Raw genomic sequence first — 16,599 nt, forward strand, 5'->3', positions numbered from 1 at the left:
TTTAATATTAATATGTACAGGTTAATTAAAAATCAGTTCACACTTGATGGCAATTCACAGATCATTACAAAGACACTAGTAAAATTATCTGTAAGCTGTCACAGATTCCAGTTGAAAATGACAAAGAAGATGGTCATGTCTTGTTTATATTTGTCAGATAGTTTAGCATAAAGTTGAAAATTATGAAGATCTTTAAGAATTCCTTATGTAAAGAAACTTGAGGATACTTTTAGCAATACAGCAGATAAGAGTCAACATTCTTCCTCAGTAGAAGCCATAAGACCAGTATCTTCTACAGCACAGAGGGCGGCAACAGCCATAACCATAGCCACCATAGCGGCAGCCATAGCCACAGCCATAGCCATAGCTCAGGCCTCCATAGTAGCTGCTGTAGTAACACATGGTGTCAGGAGTGCACTGTTCAGAGGAAGACCAGTAGTGGGATCCTTGGGTCTAGGTTTCCTTGTCTTCCAAGGGCCTTTTATACACCTGGGTGTTTGGCAGGGAAAACCACAGGCATTGCAGATCACACATATTTCCTCTGTGCTTCAGAAAACATCAGCATGCCTTGGTTTACTGGACAATCAAAGCTGCATAACTGAGAAAATTGTGCTCATATGTCAGGATCCCATGATCAAATTCTGGTACTGTTTTGATTACTCTACCTCATTTGGATTTAGTTTATTTATTTAATAGTCATGAAACTCTTATTTGCTTCTTTACTAATCTTTGAAATAGCCCCCCTCACTTTTTATGTCTGTTTTATATTTTCTTTTGTTGTTGTTGTTGTTTGCTTTTTTATTGTAGAGTAATTCTATCTGTAGAAATGTATTTCCCACATCTTTCTAATGAATAATGATCTGGTCATTGGTTGTGTTATTAGTAACTCGATAATGGTTAATAACTACATAAACATATTTTGGGTTTGTTTTTGGTGTATTCTAGTCTTACATGTTCTTTCTAGTTTTCACATGTCTGTTTTTGTGATATTGTCATTTGGTTTTATTAGCATGGCTATGTGTTATAATTTGCGATCAGATCATATGATAGGTCCAGCATTATCTTTTCTGCTTTGTTCTGTTTTGGCTACTAGGGTCATCTTATGCCCTCATATGACCATTAGATTTCGTTGTCTTGTTCTGTTAATCAGACAATTGAAATCTTGATGGAGATTCCTTGAAATCTGTATGTTTCTCTAGCAAACACCTACTCCCATGTTATTAATTCTGCCAATCATGCGCATGGTATGTCATTCCATATGCTAGTTTCTTATTCAAATTATTTTCTTCACAAAACTGATAATTATGTTAAGGTAAATGAGCAAAGCTGAGAGAAACAAACCCTGGGATTGTGAGATATCTCAGTGGGTAAAGGTACTCACTATCATGCCTGAAGATCTGAGTTTGAGCTGAGCATTGCATACAGTAGAAGAAGAAATTCAGTCTCACATTTTTTTCTTGTTTCTTCCAGGTTCATGATATGTCATATGCATGAAAGAATAAAATTATAATAAAAATAAAAAGAAAACATATGCATTGGCTCTAGGGGAGAACCAACAGTATAACCCGTAATCCCCATCAGAGCAGCTTTCTTTCTTTTTTTTTTTTGCCTTAAATGTCAGTTAACAAAGAGACATGACTCCCAGTTGCATAATGTGCAGATAAAAGAAAATGGAGTTGTCAATTCTAAATTAGAAAATCATATCACAATCACACTCTGTAGAAGAGGGGACAGGAAGACAGGAAGAGTCAGAGGTGGTGAATGACTTCAAGGGAAGTATTTTCCAGACACAACAGGGCAGATAGAGCCCATAATGATTGTGACACATGGATAAGACCTGAGAAAGATCCAACCAGAAAAAACATCCTAGCATGGATGGAGAAAGGTGGTCAGCCATTGCTAGCTGAGGAACGTTTAGCATTTGCTAACATAGCAGTTAGAAGATCAGATTTTGTTAATGATGTGACCTCTGGTAGGCTGACAACACACCAAAGCAGACCTCAATCCAAGACAAGTTTGGCAACACAAACTGGACTCCATGGTGGGGGAATTAGAAGAAAAGTAGAAATCTCAAAGCTGAGTGGGAAGATCAGTGGGAAGATTAGGAGTTGAGGGAGAGAATATTTTCAAAATTCATTGTCTGTGATTTTCAATTAATACAAATATTTTCATTATTTTTCCCTTTTATTGAAAATAGATTCTTTTCTTATACAATATAGCAGGATTGTAGTTATCACTCCTTCTCCTCCTCTCAATTCTTCCTTATCTCCCACTGCTCCGTATCCATTACATTTCTGTCTGTCATTAGATAACAACGAAACACAACAAAATTACATATAATAGGATAAAGCAACAACCGTCATATTCATTTTGGACATGGCAGACCAACAGGGAAAAGAACCACTAGGGCAGGCAAAAGAATTAGTGACTGACTGATTTTCACACCCAGGAGTCCCGTAAAATACTAAGCAAAAAGCTATCATGTATCCACAGAGGACCTAGTGCAGACATGTGTAGGCGTATCTGTCCTTGTCAGTTTATATGTACCTTGCTAGCTGGTTCAGAACGACATGTTCTCCTGGTGTCCTCCACCGTTTCTGGTGCTTACACTCTTTCTGCTTCCTCTTTCCCAGGGTCCCCTGAGCTCTCAGGGGAGGGATTTTTTGGAGACATTCCATTTACACACTGTCTTCATGTAGTGTCTGGCTGTGGGTCTCTCCATTTGTTCTATCTGCTGCCAGAGGAAGTCTGTTTGATGGTGACTGCACAAGGCACTCATTTATGAGTTGTGGTAGTTTGAATGTAACTGGCCCTCGTAAGCTCACAGGGTGTGGCTCCAATAGGTAGGAGGTGTGGCTTTGTTGCAGTAGATATGGCTTTATTGGAGGAGGTATGTCACTGTGGGGGTGGGCTTTGAGGTCTGATATATGCCCAAGCCATGCCCAGTTTCTTAGTTGACTTCCAGGTGCCTTCTGATCAAGATGTAGCCAGCACCATGTCTGCTTGCATGCTGCCATACTTCCCACAATGATGACAACGAACCCAACCTCTGAATCTGTAAGCAATCATCCCAAGTACTGTTTTCCTTTTAAGAGTTGCTATGGTCATGGTGTCTCTTCACAACAACAGCAACACTGACTAAGACATGAGTGCAGCATAATGTCAATAGGAATCATTATATATAAATATTATACCATATTAGTAATTATTAATTAATTAATATGATTAATCAATATTAATAAGATAGAATTAATGATCATATATATCAGTAGTATTTGGTTTTACCCTAGTTCTCTGGAATATTTCTCATTTCTTTCTCTTTTTTGGTAAGGGAGGAAAGGGTTTATTTGGCTTGCACTTCAGGACATGAACGCAAACAAGGCAGGGACAGGAGCTGATGCAGAAGCCGTGGAAGGGTGCTGCTTACTGGCTTCCTCAGCCAGCTTTCTTTTTTCCAGATTTTAAAATTTAAATTAGAACAAGCTTGTTTTACATATCAATCAAAAAATGAACTCAATGGTACTTTTGGAGTTTTCTGTGTCTCATAAGGCTTTGTCTGGGCTTTTTTTTTTTTTCTTTGCTTATCACTCCTCCTTCTCTGCAACTGGATTCCAGGAGTTCAATTCAGTGTTTAGCTGTATGTGTCTGCTTCTGCTGTATTTCTTATTTCTTGGTCATCCAAGCCATATTGGGTATGAGTCCTGTCTCATGGAGTGGGCCTTAAGTCAAATCAGACACCCATGAGTTAACCCAGACCCTAAAGGGTAACTATAGCATGTATTCCCCTGTAAGTGGATATTGGAGAAAGATAACTATGGTATGTATTTCCCTGTAAGTGGAGATTGTCTGTTAAGTAAATGATAACCAAGCTACAATCCATAGATTCAGGTACAGAAGTGTCAATGGGGGATTCATGGATCTCCCAAGGAGGAGGATAGAATAGATTTTATGGGTGGACTAGGGATGTGTGGAGACAGGTAGGACAGTATCAGGTAGGGAGTGTAGGAGAGATTGCCAGGAGAGACAGCTGTAATTGATGGGTATTTGAGGGATGATAGGGAAACCTAAGACAGTGGAAACTTTCTAAAATATATGAAGGTGATCCTAATGAGGTTTCCTAATAATGGGGCTACAGAGACTCAACTGGACATCTCTTGTCATCAAATGGGGCTTCCAGCAGTGGGACTGGATTATAACCAGTTGAATTGTTGGCCAAAGGAATCCCATGGAAATGTCTCCAATGACCTATGCTGTTACTAAGACAATGGATTGTTCTTTGAAAACTGAGAGATGGATCCCATTGCTGGAGACCACACTTATACAACTCACTGAACATGGAGTAGTTGAGCTGCTGCCTTCATGGAGCATTCAACTCTATGTTCTAGTGCCTTTGATGCAGGAAGATACTCTGTAGGCTATCAAAAGAGAAGCATAGACACCAATCTACACAAAACCATTGAACTATGATTTGTGCTGCCTTCAAAATATGCTAGGGCAATAGTGGCACATAAGTTGTGCGAGTAATACAAATATTTCAAATGAGAAAATTTTTTAAGCCCAGTACAGAATCTTAAAGGACAATTGAGCATGGAAGTCCATCTGTAAACCCAGAAAATCAAGTAGAGCACTACAGATAGCTTGACTAACTAGAATGCCAAAAACTAGCTCTAATGACTACCTACATGTGTAAGGTAGGGAGTAATTGAGAAAGACAAAAGACCTCAACTTAGAATCCTCCCACACTGGCACACTCATGCACAAGACCCTGTGAACACATACAAGCAATGCATTCACATACAACTCCATACAAACATGCACATGCACATACAAACACATGTAAAAAACACATCCTGATGTCACAAAAATAAAAAAATATTAAAATAGATAACTTTTCATGTATTCAACTAAAAAAGTTTTATATAAAAAGACAAGCAATTGCATAAGAAGGTGGACCACATAAATGAATAAAACAAGTACATCAGGCCAGGGATTAATGAACAATATTTTTTGGGGGGCAATATACACAATAAGCTAAATAGCCTAAAGAATATACACTAATACAGAAGTGAGCTGAGAATCAGAATAGATATCTTTCAATGAAAAGATAAAGACAGTGAAACAGGCACAATAATATTCTACTTCATTAATAGCATAGAGATGCAAATCAAGATCAAGATGAGATTGTAGCCCACAACTGTTAGATAATTAATATTAGAAATATGAGAGGTGAATGTTACAGAGCATGTGGAGAAGATGGAACCTTCTTGATTTTTGATGGAAACGTGACTTGGTGTAGCCATGACAGCAAATAGCATAGGGCGTGCTTACAAATATATAGGGAAGTGACAGAGAATCTAGAAGTCACACTACTGGTATTGCAATTAGATGAAAATTACTGGATTTTAAAGAAATGGGTACACTACCAATTTATTGTCCCTTGTTTACAATAGTCAATCTGTAAGACAACCAAGCACCCATCTCTAGATGAATGCTGAAATAATGTCTCTCCCTCTCCCTCTCCCTCTCCCTCTCCCTCTCCCTCTCCCTCTCCCTCTCCCTCTCCCTCTCCCTCTCCCTCTCCCTCCCCTCCTCTCCCTCCCTCTCCTCTCCCCTCCCCCCCCTCCCCTCCCTCCCCTCCCCCTCCCCTCCCCCTCCCCCTCCCCCTCCCCCCCCCTCCCCCTCTCCTGTCTCCTCATCCATCCTTATTTACCTCCTTTTCCCCGATCCCCCTCCAGTTTCATCTCCTTCAGTCCCCTCCCACGTTTCCGGAACCAACCCTACATGTGACCAAACAGATACAAAAGCAGAAAACATACAGAAATCTTATTTGTACTGTTTAATCATTTAGTTAATTGATAATATACACATTTTTTGCGCAAACATTACAGGATGTTATGAAGATAGCATAGACATTATCACAGTACAACTGAAGATGAGGATTAGATAACCATGCTGTATTTCAGTTTTATTTCAGATAATAAGATAATATGGTGTAAAGTTAAAATTTTTGAAACATTTTTGAGGGATTGGTGTGAAATTAGTCAGAAGCACTTCCAGGCAGAAAGGCATGGAAGATACATAAACTCTTCAAAAGAAGCCATAGGACCAGTACCTTCTGCAGCACAATGGGCGGCAACAGCCATAACCATAGCCACCATAGCCACCATAGCCACAGCCATAGCCACCATAGCCACAGCCATAGCCATAGCCTAGGCCTCCATAGCCATAGCCCAGGCCTCCATAGTAGCTGCTGTAGTAACACATGGTGTCAGGAGTGCACTGCTCAGAGAAGACCAGTAGTGGGATCCTTGAGTCTGGATTTCCTTGTCTTCCAAGGGCCTTTTATACACCTGGTTGTTTGGCAGGGAAAACCACAGGCATTGCAGATCACACATATTTCCTCTGTGCTTCAGAAAACATCAGCATGCCTTGGTTTACTGGACAATCAAATTGCATAACTGAGATAATTTTGCTCATATGTCAGGATCCGATGGTCAAATCATAAGGTGTTAACAAGAGATTCTGGTTTTATTTTCAAGACTCTGTCTCATTCTGTATTTTGTTTTCTTAATAGTTGTATTTAATACTGTGTCTCTATGCCAGTTGTTGAAATAGCTCTTTTTATGCCTGCTTGTTTTGTAATACTCCACGGGTGAAAGGTCTTTGTGTTTTCCTTTCTTTTGTTTTTTTAATTGTGGAGTAATTCTATCTGGAGGAATGTATTCCCCAAGCATTCCTAATTAAAATTGATTTGTTTATTTGTAATGTGATGGTAGTAAATATCTACATAAATTCATTTTGGTTTTATTCTGAATGTATTCCATTCATGCATGTTCTTTCAAATTTTTGTATGTTTTCTTTGTGCTATCGTCACATAGTTTTTATTACTATGGCTCTGTGGTATAATTTGAAATCAGGCTCTGTGGTAGGTCCAGCATCTTCCTTTCCGGTTTGTATTGTTTTGAATACTAGAGTCATTTTGTGCCTTCATATGACCTTTATGATTGTACTGTCTAGTTCTGTTAAGAATATGCTTGGAATTTTGATGGAGATTGGATGAATCTGTCCATTGGTTTAGCCAACAAATTTCATGTAATTAATTCCTGCAATCTATTGACAGAGAATTTCCTTCCATATCCTAGTATCTTCTTAAAATTATTTTCTTTAAAAAAATAGAAAAATATTTTCTTCACAAAATTGGGTCCAACTGATATTTATGTTAAGCAAAATAAGACAGATTGAGACAGACAAATGCTGGGCTGATAAGATGCCCAAGTAGTTAAAGGCACATACCACCCAAGCCTGAATCTGAGTTTGATCTAAGTGTCCTAGAAGTTGGAAGAAGAGGAACATTCTCTTATTTTCCTCTGACTTCCAGGTTCAGGATAAGCCATAGGCATAGCTCCATGCCAATATATGCAGAAAGATTAAAATGAATAGAATTATAATAAAAATTTAAAAGCCACAGGTTCACAAGCCCTAGGAAAGAATCCAATATGAATTATCCTTTTAAATAGACATATGATCACGATGATTACTAATGACTTATGTCACAACCATAGATCAGTTCATCCCTCAACCCCCATCAGAATAGCTTCTTGCAGTAAATGAAATTAATAGAGACATACTTCCAAATAGCTAATATGCAGATAACAAAGAAAGTGATGCCCTCAATCCTAAATTGTACACTCACATCACACTCCTCTCCACATCTCCAGGATCTCTACAGAAGAGGGAGCAGGAAGACACTAAGAATCAGAGGTAGTGAATGATGACAAAGGAAGTGTTTTCAAGACAACGGGGCAGATAGACATTCACACTCACAGTGATTGTGACAATAGGCCTAAGACCCAAGCAAGTTCCAACCATGCAAAATCTCATCTTGGAAGGAGGACAGAGTTGGAACACCAATGACTGAGTAGCCATTAGGAACTGGTAACTTCTGAAAGATCTGTTTTCATGAGATGTTTTTCTGGTAGACTGGCCACATACCAATGCAGACCTCAATTCCAAGACAAGATGGGCAACACAAACTGGACTCCAAGGGAGAAATTAGAACAAAAATAGTAATCTCAAAGTTGGTGAAATAAAGATGGCAAGGTAGGAACTCAGGGGGTCACTATCTTTAAAATCCATTGTATGGATTTTTCAATTAATACATTTTTTATATTATACCCCTTCACACTACAAATTTTAAAAGAAAGACAAATGCTATGTAACTCATGTCATGCACAAAACCTATATCTAAACTGGTGTGAGTGTGTACACACACACACACACACACACACACACACACACACACACACACACTTGCATAATAGATCATTCAACTAGAAAGGGCACCAGGAGAAGAGAAAATATCAGAAGGATGGGGATACAAGAGAGTAATGCACTACATGGAACATTAATCAGAGGAGAGGTAGGGAAGACAGTATGGAGTGGGATGAATGAGCAGTAAATAAAATGACCAATGTGTTTGAATTAACAGCATGCAACCCAGGATAGATGTCTTAAGGCCACTTGAGTGTAGCAGCTCACCTGCTAATCTTGCAGATCATTTGAAGCAAGTCAGATTGCCAGACTAACTTGAATGCCAAATTCCTAAACTAATGATTCTCTTCAATATGTAAGGTAGGGAGCAGCTGAGAAAGACAGTAGACCCTAAATTGTAGCCTTTCCATGTGATCACTCATGCACCTATGCACACATATGCACATAAATACATGTAAAACACACAAAGAGATGTCACAAACATGAGAAGAATAAAAGGAACATAGACAACTTTTCATGTATCCTACTACGAAAGTTCTGAAGAACTGAATCAAATGTATAAAAGAAACTCCACACAGAGGAAAATAAAAAAAAACAAGTATAGCAGGCAGGGAACAAATAAACAAAATTCGTATGAGCTATGCATAGCTAAGCTAAACAGCCAAAAGAACATAAATGAATGTTAAATGAGCCAAGATTTAGAGCAGGTATTTTTTTTTCAAAAGAAAAGATAAAGACAGACAAGCTGAAACAGTAAGGGTCTATTTCACTAATAGTGCAGAGCTGCAAATCAAGATCAAAAGAAGACTGAAGCTCAAAACTGTTTGGTAATTACTGTAGAGAAACAGATGAATGGTACAGAGCTGGTGCAGAAAACTCCTCCACTGTTGATGGGAATGTAATTCGGGGCATCCACGACAGAAAATGACATGTGGCATGCATACAAACATGGCAGGAGATCTAGACGTGACCCTGCTGCTATAATAACTAGATTAAGTTATTGGATCTTAAGGAAACAGGTGCACTACCCAGTTGATTTTCACATTGCTTACAATAGTCGAGTTACAACAACAGCCAAATAAATGTGCTTCCATCCATAGATGAATGCTGAAGATGTTTCTCCCTCTGCCTCTCTCTAATGTCCCCTCCTCAATCCTTATTTGCCTGCATTTTTCCTTCTCCATTTTCCTCCTCCTCTCCCTCACTTCCCTCCCACTTTCCCACAACGACCCCACATGGGACCAGATACAAAAGCAGAAAACATACAGACATTATTTTGCAGTGTTTAATTGTTTGAGAAAACAGGTATTTTTACACAAAGATTGAGAGTTAAAGTTGAAAATATTTTATAGATCATGATAGAGATAAGAAAACTTTTTTTTTTGCAGATAATCACAGTCCAGCTGAAGATGAGGAATTAGATGATCATATTCTTTTTCAATTATTTTTCAACTATTTGGTATAAGGTTAGAAGATTTGAAAATATATTGTGTTGCTAATGTGAAAATACTATGGCTAGGGATCTGTAGAAACTCCTCAGTAGAAGCCACAAGACCAAGATCTTCTACAGCAAAATGGGCGGCAGCAGCCATAGCCATAGCCACCATAGCTACCATAGCCACCATAGCTACCATAGCCACCATAGCCACCATAGCCACCATAGCCACCATAGCCACAGCCATAGCCATAGCCTAGGCCTCCATAGTATCCACCATAGTAACACATGGTGTCAGTAAGTAGGAATAACTTACTGGTGTTCAGTTAAGACAACAGTAAGGTTCTTGAGTATGGATGTCACCATTCATCAGCAGGCTTTTATATACCTGGATAGTTCTTGGCAAAACCACTGACATTACGGCATCACATGTCTCCTCTTTACTTTGAAAACATCATGGATTGTGATTTATGAGTACACAAGGATGCATAACTGACATAATTGTGACCCTGCATCACATGGCCATGGCCACATTGTGCATCCTGATTCAGTTGCCAAAACTCTGAGGTGTTCTTTATTTAGTTGAGTGAATACATGACATAATTCTGACAGATGACATAAATCATTAAATAGTTTTCTGTTTTCTCCTTTTTATGTTTACTTGGTTTTCCTTACTCCACAAAAAGAGGGTCTTTGTGTTTTCTTCTTGTTATTTTGTTATTTGAAATCCATCTTACCTGAGAGAGTACATTTCTGTCATTTTCCCCAAGTAAGTCAACAATTGGTTACATTATCTGTAACTTGTTGGCAAGTGTCAACGTATTTGGATATATTCCTGACCACATCGTTTTCCTTCATGTAGTTTTAAAATCATCGAAAATGAATACCACTTGTGTGGAAACAATATAGGCTCCATGTTTCTCTTTGTGAGCCCATGTGATGATGTTGAGGATGTCACTTTGAAATGCACTATGATTGTGTGAGTAATCAAAGTCAACTCTGATTAATGACGTATTGTTTTGTTAGCAAGGCATACATGTGCTCTCACGCATGGCTTTAGAGGAGAGCACTGACATCACTTATCAGTTTAGCAGACAGCTGGAGATATCTCACTAGATAAGAGTACCTGCTGTGAAAACAGAAGCACATTAGTTCAAATCCCTGAATCCACATAAAAAGCTTAGTGTTGTCACATTGGTGCTGTAGGGTAAAGAAACAGGAGGGCTTCTAAGGCTTGCCTGTTGTCAGGCAAACAGGCAAACTCCATATGCAGTGAGGGAATCTGTCTCATGGGAGTAAAGTGTGTTGAGAGAGAACAGGATAGGACAGGTCTTCCCTGACCTCTAGGCATATTCACCCAACACCCACTTATGTATGTGTGCCACACACACACACACACACACACACACACACACACACACACACACACACACACACACACACACACATACACACCCCAACATCAATTCTCATGGACATCTTCCAGTTATGGGACCTTTGCCTTGTATGCACAAAACATCAGATACAATCCTGAGTATTGTCCCCTCTAAAGAAGAACCGTACAGACTCCTTAAATTTGATCAAGTAAACTACATGCACTTTCTTTGTCTCAGTTTTTATGTAAAGGCTGTAGTATTCGTATTAATGGTGCAAAGACATGGAAAGCATTGAAAGTTTCAGGCAGATACTTAGGTAGTTCAAAAGGCTACGTCACTCATTACAGGACTACATTTGGGACTCTGCGCATGTGCGAGCTCTCCATTTTAAGCCCGCACCCACATTTCTCTACTTTCTCTGTTTCCATGGTCGACCTCTAATTGTACTCTTTCTGTCTCTCTCTTCCTCTTCTGCGTCTTTCTTCACCACTCACTCCCCTTCTTTCCTCTCTCCTCTCTGTTCTGTTCTTCCATTTCTGTCTGTCCTCCTCTTGCTCGCCTGCCCTGTAAGACACTTTATTTTTAACATACCCTCAAAGGTTCATGTTCCATCTCCTGACTTCTTATTTAAGCAAAATAACAACAGGAATGGTTTTGTTTTGAATCTTTTGAAAATTTATCAAAATATATGTTGTATAAAATAAAACATATCTAGTGAACACGATCAGTTTAGGGAGAAATAATACTCAAAGAAACAAATATAGGAAATGAGAACACATCATAAATATAGCTATTGAATGTTTTCATGAGAAAACAATCTCCTTCTGATTTTACAGCACCTAACCTGGAATTCTCTGGACACACAAGCAATGCCAGTTACATAACTATTGTAATTATAAAAAATCAACCTTGCATACATAAAAAGAGTCTATATATGAAACCAAATATTGTATAAAAATAAATTTTTAAATGAGTGGAATAAACATAAACTTCAATCAACAAAACTTGTTTAAAATTGCCTTAGGTATTCCAAATTAAACTCACATGTATGAAGGTCAAAGCTAACATTAGGAAATGAGGGAAAACACATGACATTTTACATTCTGGGTTCAGGTCACTTGACCTGTAATGGATATTTTCAGATCTGTTTATCTAACAATTGCATAATTTCATTTTATTGAGAGCTAAATCACACCAAACTGAGTAAATATATCGTTTTGCGCTATGCTTTCAACTGTAGATCATCATCTAGGCTGCTCCCATTTCTTGGATGCTGTGAGTAGGGCAGCAATGAATATGGACACAAGGAACTCTGTAGTAGTATGTATGTAACTTTGTGTGCAGCCAAGCCCAGTACAATATCTGAATCATGTAGTAGACCTCTTTCTAAATTTTGAGGAACCTCCATACTGACTTCTATAGTGGTTGAGACAGCTTGCCCTCCCATGAGCAGCAAATAAAGTATTTCCTTTCACTAAATCCACATACATCAGCATTTGTAGTCAGTTGTGTTTTTCATCTTATCCATTTTAACTGGAGTAAGAAGAAATATCAAGTTTTCATTTCCGTTTATCTTTTGATTAACAATGTAGAAGAGTTAGTTTGGTTCCATATCCTATTTTATAATTGAATAGTTTGTTTTCTTGATGTTTGGTTTAGAGTTCCTTGTGTATTTTAGATACTAGGCTTCAATTGAAAGTATAGTCATTAAAGATTTTTCCATTATATAGGATGCTTCTTCACTCAAATAATGGTATCATTTGCTATACAGAAAGTCTAGTATTATGAGTTCCTGTGAGTCAATTGTTGGTATTAACAACTGTACTTCTGGATTTCTAGCCTGAAAGTCTTTCCCTTTGCAATGATTTCTAGTGCTTTGCCAAATTTCTTCTCTATCAGGTTCCATAATCATTATGTCTATTGTTATGTCAGCACCATGCCATATTTATTGTTACAGATCTGTAGATGTCAGGAAATTCCTAAGAGGACATGTTGGGGGCAGAACTTGGAAGAGAGTAAAGGTGGAATGGAGTAATAAAATGTGTAAGGCATAAAAGTGCACCAGGAATGGGGGCAGGAGGGCATGAAAGAGAAGAACCTAAAAGAAGTTACTACAGGCTAAGAAACAAAGTGCCCAGTACCAAGAATGGGTTACCCTTTCTACAATTGTTGGCTATAAAGATCCCATAGACACCCCCAAAATGACAGACTTTTCCCTATCATTTTGTTTAGTTTCTAAGGCTTGATGGTAAGATCTTATTGCTGAAGACCACAAACCTGTGAGTCATGGATAATCAATCAGGTGATTCCACAGAAACTGCAGCCCTACTAGCAAGATTCCTTAATTCTGGAAACTTCTATGTATGCTAAGTAAGGGGGAAAGTAGCCATGGGCCTTATGTAGCTATGAAAATTGTAAGCCACGGTAGTATCTTGCCTGCCAAGATAAGTGGACTTGTTCAATAGTTGTAGGGAAAGGTTGGGAATAAATGACCAGTTTCCAAGTGATTTAGGGCACACTTCATAATATGAAATCTGTACTTGGCACTACTCTCCAGTCAAGACTCTCTGGCTGGACATGTGTTTGGACCTAGAGGAAACCTTGCTATTATTATGCTGCTAAATGGATACAACATTAAGGACTACCAATGACTTGCCATTATGTCCATTGACTGGTGCATCTCTAAATCCTCTTCAAAGAAGCTTATTTTTGCCATAGATGTTGACTCTGGCAAAGGCACATCACTGGTCAATGAGCAGAGACTAGGGGACTACAGAACACACAGCCATAAATGGGATAACTGTATCATACCCTGTCTCCACAAATATCCGGTTTCATTGTTTACAGAAGAGGAAGGAGAAGATTTTAAGAGCAAGAGACAATGGTTGAATACAAGGAAACATTGCTTTCCCAACAAAGCTAGAAATCTGCATGTGTGCACACACAACAGCTATGGCAACATCACAAGATCTGTGCAAGCTTAAAATAGAGAAAAATCCCAACATGGAGAAAGGAGGTGGGCACAAGGTCCCACTACTAGCTAAGGAACTATTGGAAGCTGATAGCTGCTAGAAGATGGTTTCTTTAGGCATGTGACTCTGGGTAGGTCAGCCATGCTCCCATGGATACCCACACTTCCCAGAGTACATAAGCAGCACAAATAAAACAAGTATGTTTAATATAATTTTATTATTATCCCGCCAAAAGGGAAAGTTTTTTGTCTTCAAAATGCTAGCTCAACAAGAAAGGGACTCAAAGTACTATGGTCTGGGAAAATAAGTAGGGTGGATCTTGGAGGAGAAGGGCAAATACAATCCAAACACCGTTTATGAAATCCTCAAAGAACTAATGCTTAGTCTCAGAATCAATTTGGCTATGACTTTTTAAACAGACAACAAAAATGGAAAGTCATATCATATCCAACTAAGACTCTTTAACAGATGGAAGACAGGAATCTTATGTTAACAAGATCAGAGATTGGAATAGACATTTTTCAAAAGGAAATCACAGATGACCCAAGGGTTAAATAATGTTTCATTTCATTAATATCTCAAAATTACAAATCAAACACACTATAAGACTGTAGCCAACAGCTGTTAATAAAATGGATCTTAGAAAGCATATGGGTGTTAGAGAACATGAGACGGAAAGCCGAGCCTGTCGTCTGTGAGAGCGCATATGATGACAGCCATTGTAGAAAGCACTGTGTAGACTCTTACTCAAATAGTCATAAAACTAACTTGTGATACTTCTGAAATTTCAGCTAGAAGACAAAAGACTTTGACCTCAGAAAAACATCTGTACTAGCAAACTCATTGTGGCATTACTCACAACTGCGAAGATACGAGAACAAAGTAGATGTCTATCAAAAGATGAATGTTCTGTCTCTCCTCTTTCTTTTCTCCCACTTTCTTCCTTTGTACCCCCAAACCCCACACAGTTGTGACCAAGCAGACAGGAGCCCACAAACATACATTCCATATGAACAGATAACATTAAATAGAGCCAAAGGGATCAATATTTTCAATGAAATAGTTTATTTAAAAAGAAATGATTTTAATACATAGGTAAGTATCTAACTGTGTCTCATTTTTCCAAAGGCATTATGAAGACAATGAAGAATTTCTCTGCAAGCTGTCACACTGTCAACATGTAAATGAGGAATATGATGTGCTGTATTTTGTTTACTCTTCCTCAGATAATTTAGTATAAGGTTGGAATTTATGATGAGTTTCAGGAAGAAAGTTGGAGTGAGCAGCTACAGAATCTCCTCAGTAGAAGCCATAGGACCAGTATCTTCTACAGCACAAGGGGCGGCAGCAGCCATAACCATAACCACCATAGCCACCATAGCAACCATAGCCACAGCCATAGCCACAGCCATAGCCACAGCCATAGCCATAGCCTAGGCCCCCATATCCATAGCCTAAGCCTCCATAGTATCTGCCATAGTAACACATGATATCAGGAGTGGACTCTTCAGAGGAGATGAGTAGTGGTTTCCTTGAGTCTGACTGACTATCTGCCGAGGGCCTTTTATACACCTGGGTTGTTGTTGGGGAAAACCACAGGTATTGCAACATCACACATCTCTCCACTGTGCTTCAGAAAACATCATGGGTTCTGTGATTTACTGGACAGACAAGGCTGCATAACTGGGATAATTGTGCTCCTACTTCAGGACTCCATTGTCAAATCACGGGGCTTTAAGATAGAGGAGGGCATGGGATAAATCAGAGTGGAAAGGGAAAAGATGTGGGAATGATATAAACACTGTATCCACTAATAAAATTCTCCAAATACAAATAATTAAATTTTTTCTAAAGAAATAAAATCCTTGTTCTATTTTCAATATTCCATTCTGTGTAAATCATTACACAGTTTTCTCTTTTTTTATATATACATTTTTGGTTTTCATTACCCCATAGAAAGATCAGTTTTTTTCCCCTTCAATTTGTTATTTTGGAATGAATCTTACCTGGAGAAATATGTTCCTTGAGTCTTTCTCATGAACAATAAGATAAGTTTTGGTATGGTTTTTCTCACTTGGTGGGTTATTGCCATTCTATATTAGTATATTTGGATTTGTTTCTAAGCACTTTTTTTGTATTACATGTTGCTTTTAGGCCAGTACAAAATACAAGACCATTTAATGTTCATAAACTGTAGGTACTGTGTGTTTCCCTTAGAGAGACTATGTGAAGGTCTTGAAGAGGTAACCATGAAAGGCAATGTGTTTTTTGGGTGAGTCAAGAACAATATTTAAAACACTTCTTTTGAAATAATGGTTACATGCACGTTGCAGAAAAACCAAAGATGTGTAACTTTATGAGTTTAACTAGCAGTTAGGTGGATAAGCACTTTTTGTGCCAGCATGAGTATATAGTTAAAAATCCCCCGAAGCCACATAAAAGTTGAGTGTATTCATATTCCTGCACCCCATTATTATAGGGGTAGAATACAAGAAAATTTCTATGACATAATGACTGTCAGCTTAGCACTGTGTCCCACAAGAGA

At 38.4% G+C, this 16,599-nt stretch overlaps 4 protein-coding genes across 4 annotated transcripts; all 4 read right to left on the bottom strand.

Annotated features, from left to right (window-relative positions):
- Positions 1-264: 264 nt before the first annotated feature.
- LOC113835381 (keratin-associated protein 20-2-like) lies at positions 265-402 on the bottom strand. Its single transcript, XM_027413281.1, has one exon. The coding sequence runs from the start codon at positions 400-402 to the stop codon at positions 265-267; it is 138 nt and encodes a 45-aa protein (XP_027269082.1).
- Positions 403-6,087: 5,685 nt separating this feature from the next.
- LOC100754931 (keratin-associated protein 20-2-like) lies at positions 6,088-6,264 on the bottom strand. The gene has a single exon (XM_027413282.1). The coding sequence runs from the start codon at positions 6,262-6,264 to the stop codon at positions 6,088-6,090; it is 177 nt and encodes a 58-aa protein (XP_027269083.1).
- Positions 6,265-9,807: 3,543 nt separating this feature from the next.
- On the bottom strand, positions 9,808-9,996 carry LOC100754638 (keratin-associated protein 20-2-like). The gene has a single exon (XM_027413283.1). It carries the CDS (start codon positions 9,994-9,996, stop codon positions 9,808-9,810), a length of 189 nt encoding a protein of 62 aa, XP_027269084.1.
- A 5,357-nt stretch (positions 9,997-15,353) lies between these two features.
- Positions 15,354-15,542, bottom strand: LOC100754355 (keratin-associated protein 20-2-like). The gene has a single exon (XM_027413284.1). It carries the CDS (start codon positions 15,540-15,542, stop codon positions 15,354-15,356), a length of 189 nt encoding a protein of 62 aa, XP_027269085.1.
- Between the last annotated feature and the right edge of the window lie 1,057 nt (positions 15,543-16,599).

This window comes from Cricetulus griseus, chromosome 4 (assembly GCF_003668045.3).
Source record: "Cricetulus griseus strain 17A/GY chromosome 4, alternate assembly CriGri-PICRH-1.0, whole genome shotgun sequence".
NCBI lineage: Eukaryota > Metazoa > Chordata > Mammalia > Rodentia > Cricetidae > Cricetulus > Cricetulus griseus.

Coding starts and splice junctions, on each gene's coding strand:
- LOC113835381 (XM_027413281.1), bottom strand. CDS start 402: ATGTGTTACTACAGCAGCTACTATGGAGGCCTGAGCTATGGCTATGGC.
- LOC100754931 (XM_027413282.1), bottom strand. CDS start 6,264: ATGTGTTACTACAGCAGCTACTATGGAGGCCTGGGCTATGGCTATGGA.
- LOC100754638 (XM_027413283.1), bottom strand. CDS start 9,996: ATGTGTTACTATGGTGGATACTATGGAGGCCTAGGCTATGGCTATGGC.
- LOC100754355 (XM_027413284.1), bottom strand. CDS start 15,542: ATGTGTTACTATGGCAGATACTATGGAGGCTTAGGCTATGGATATGGG.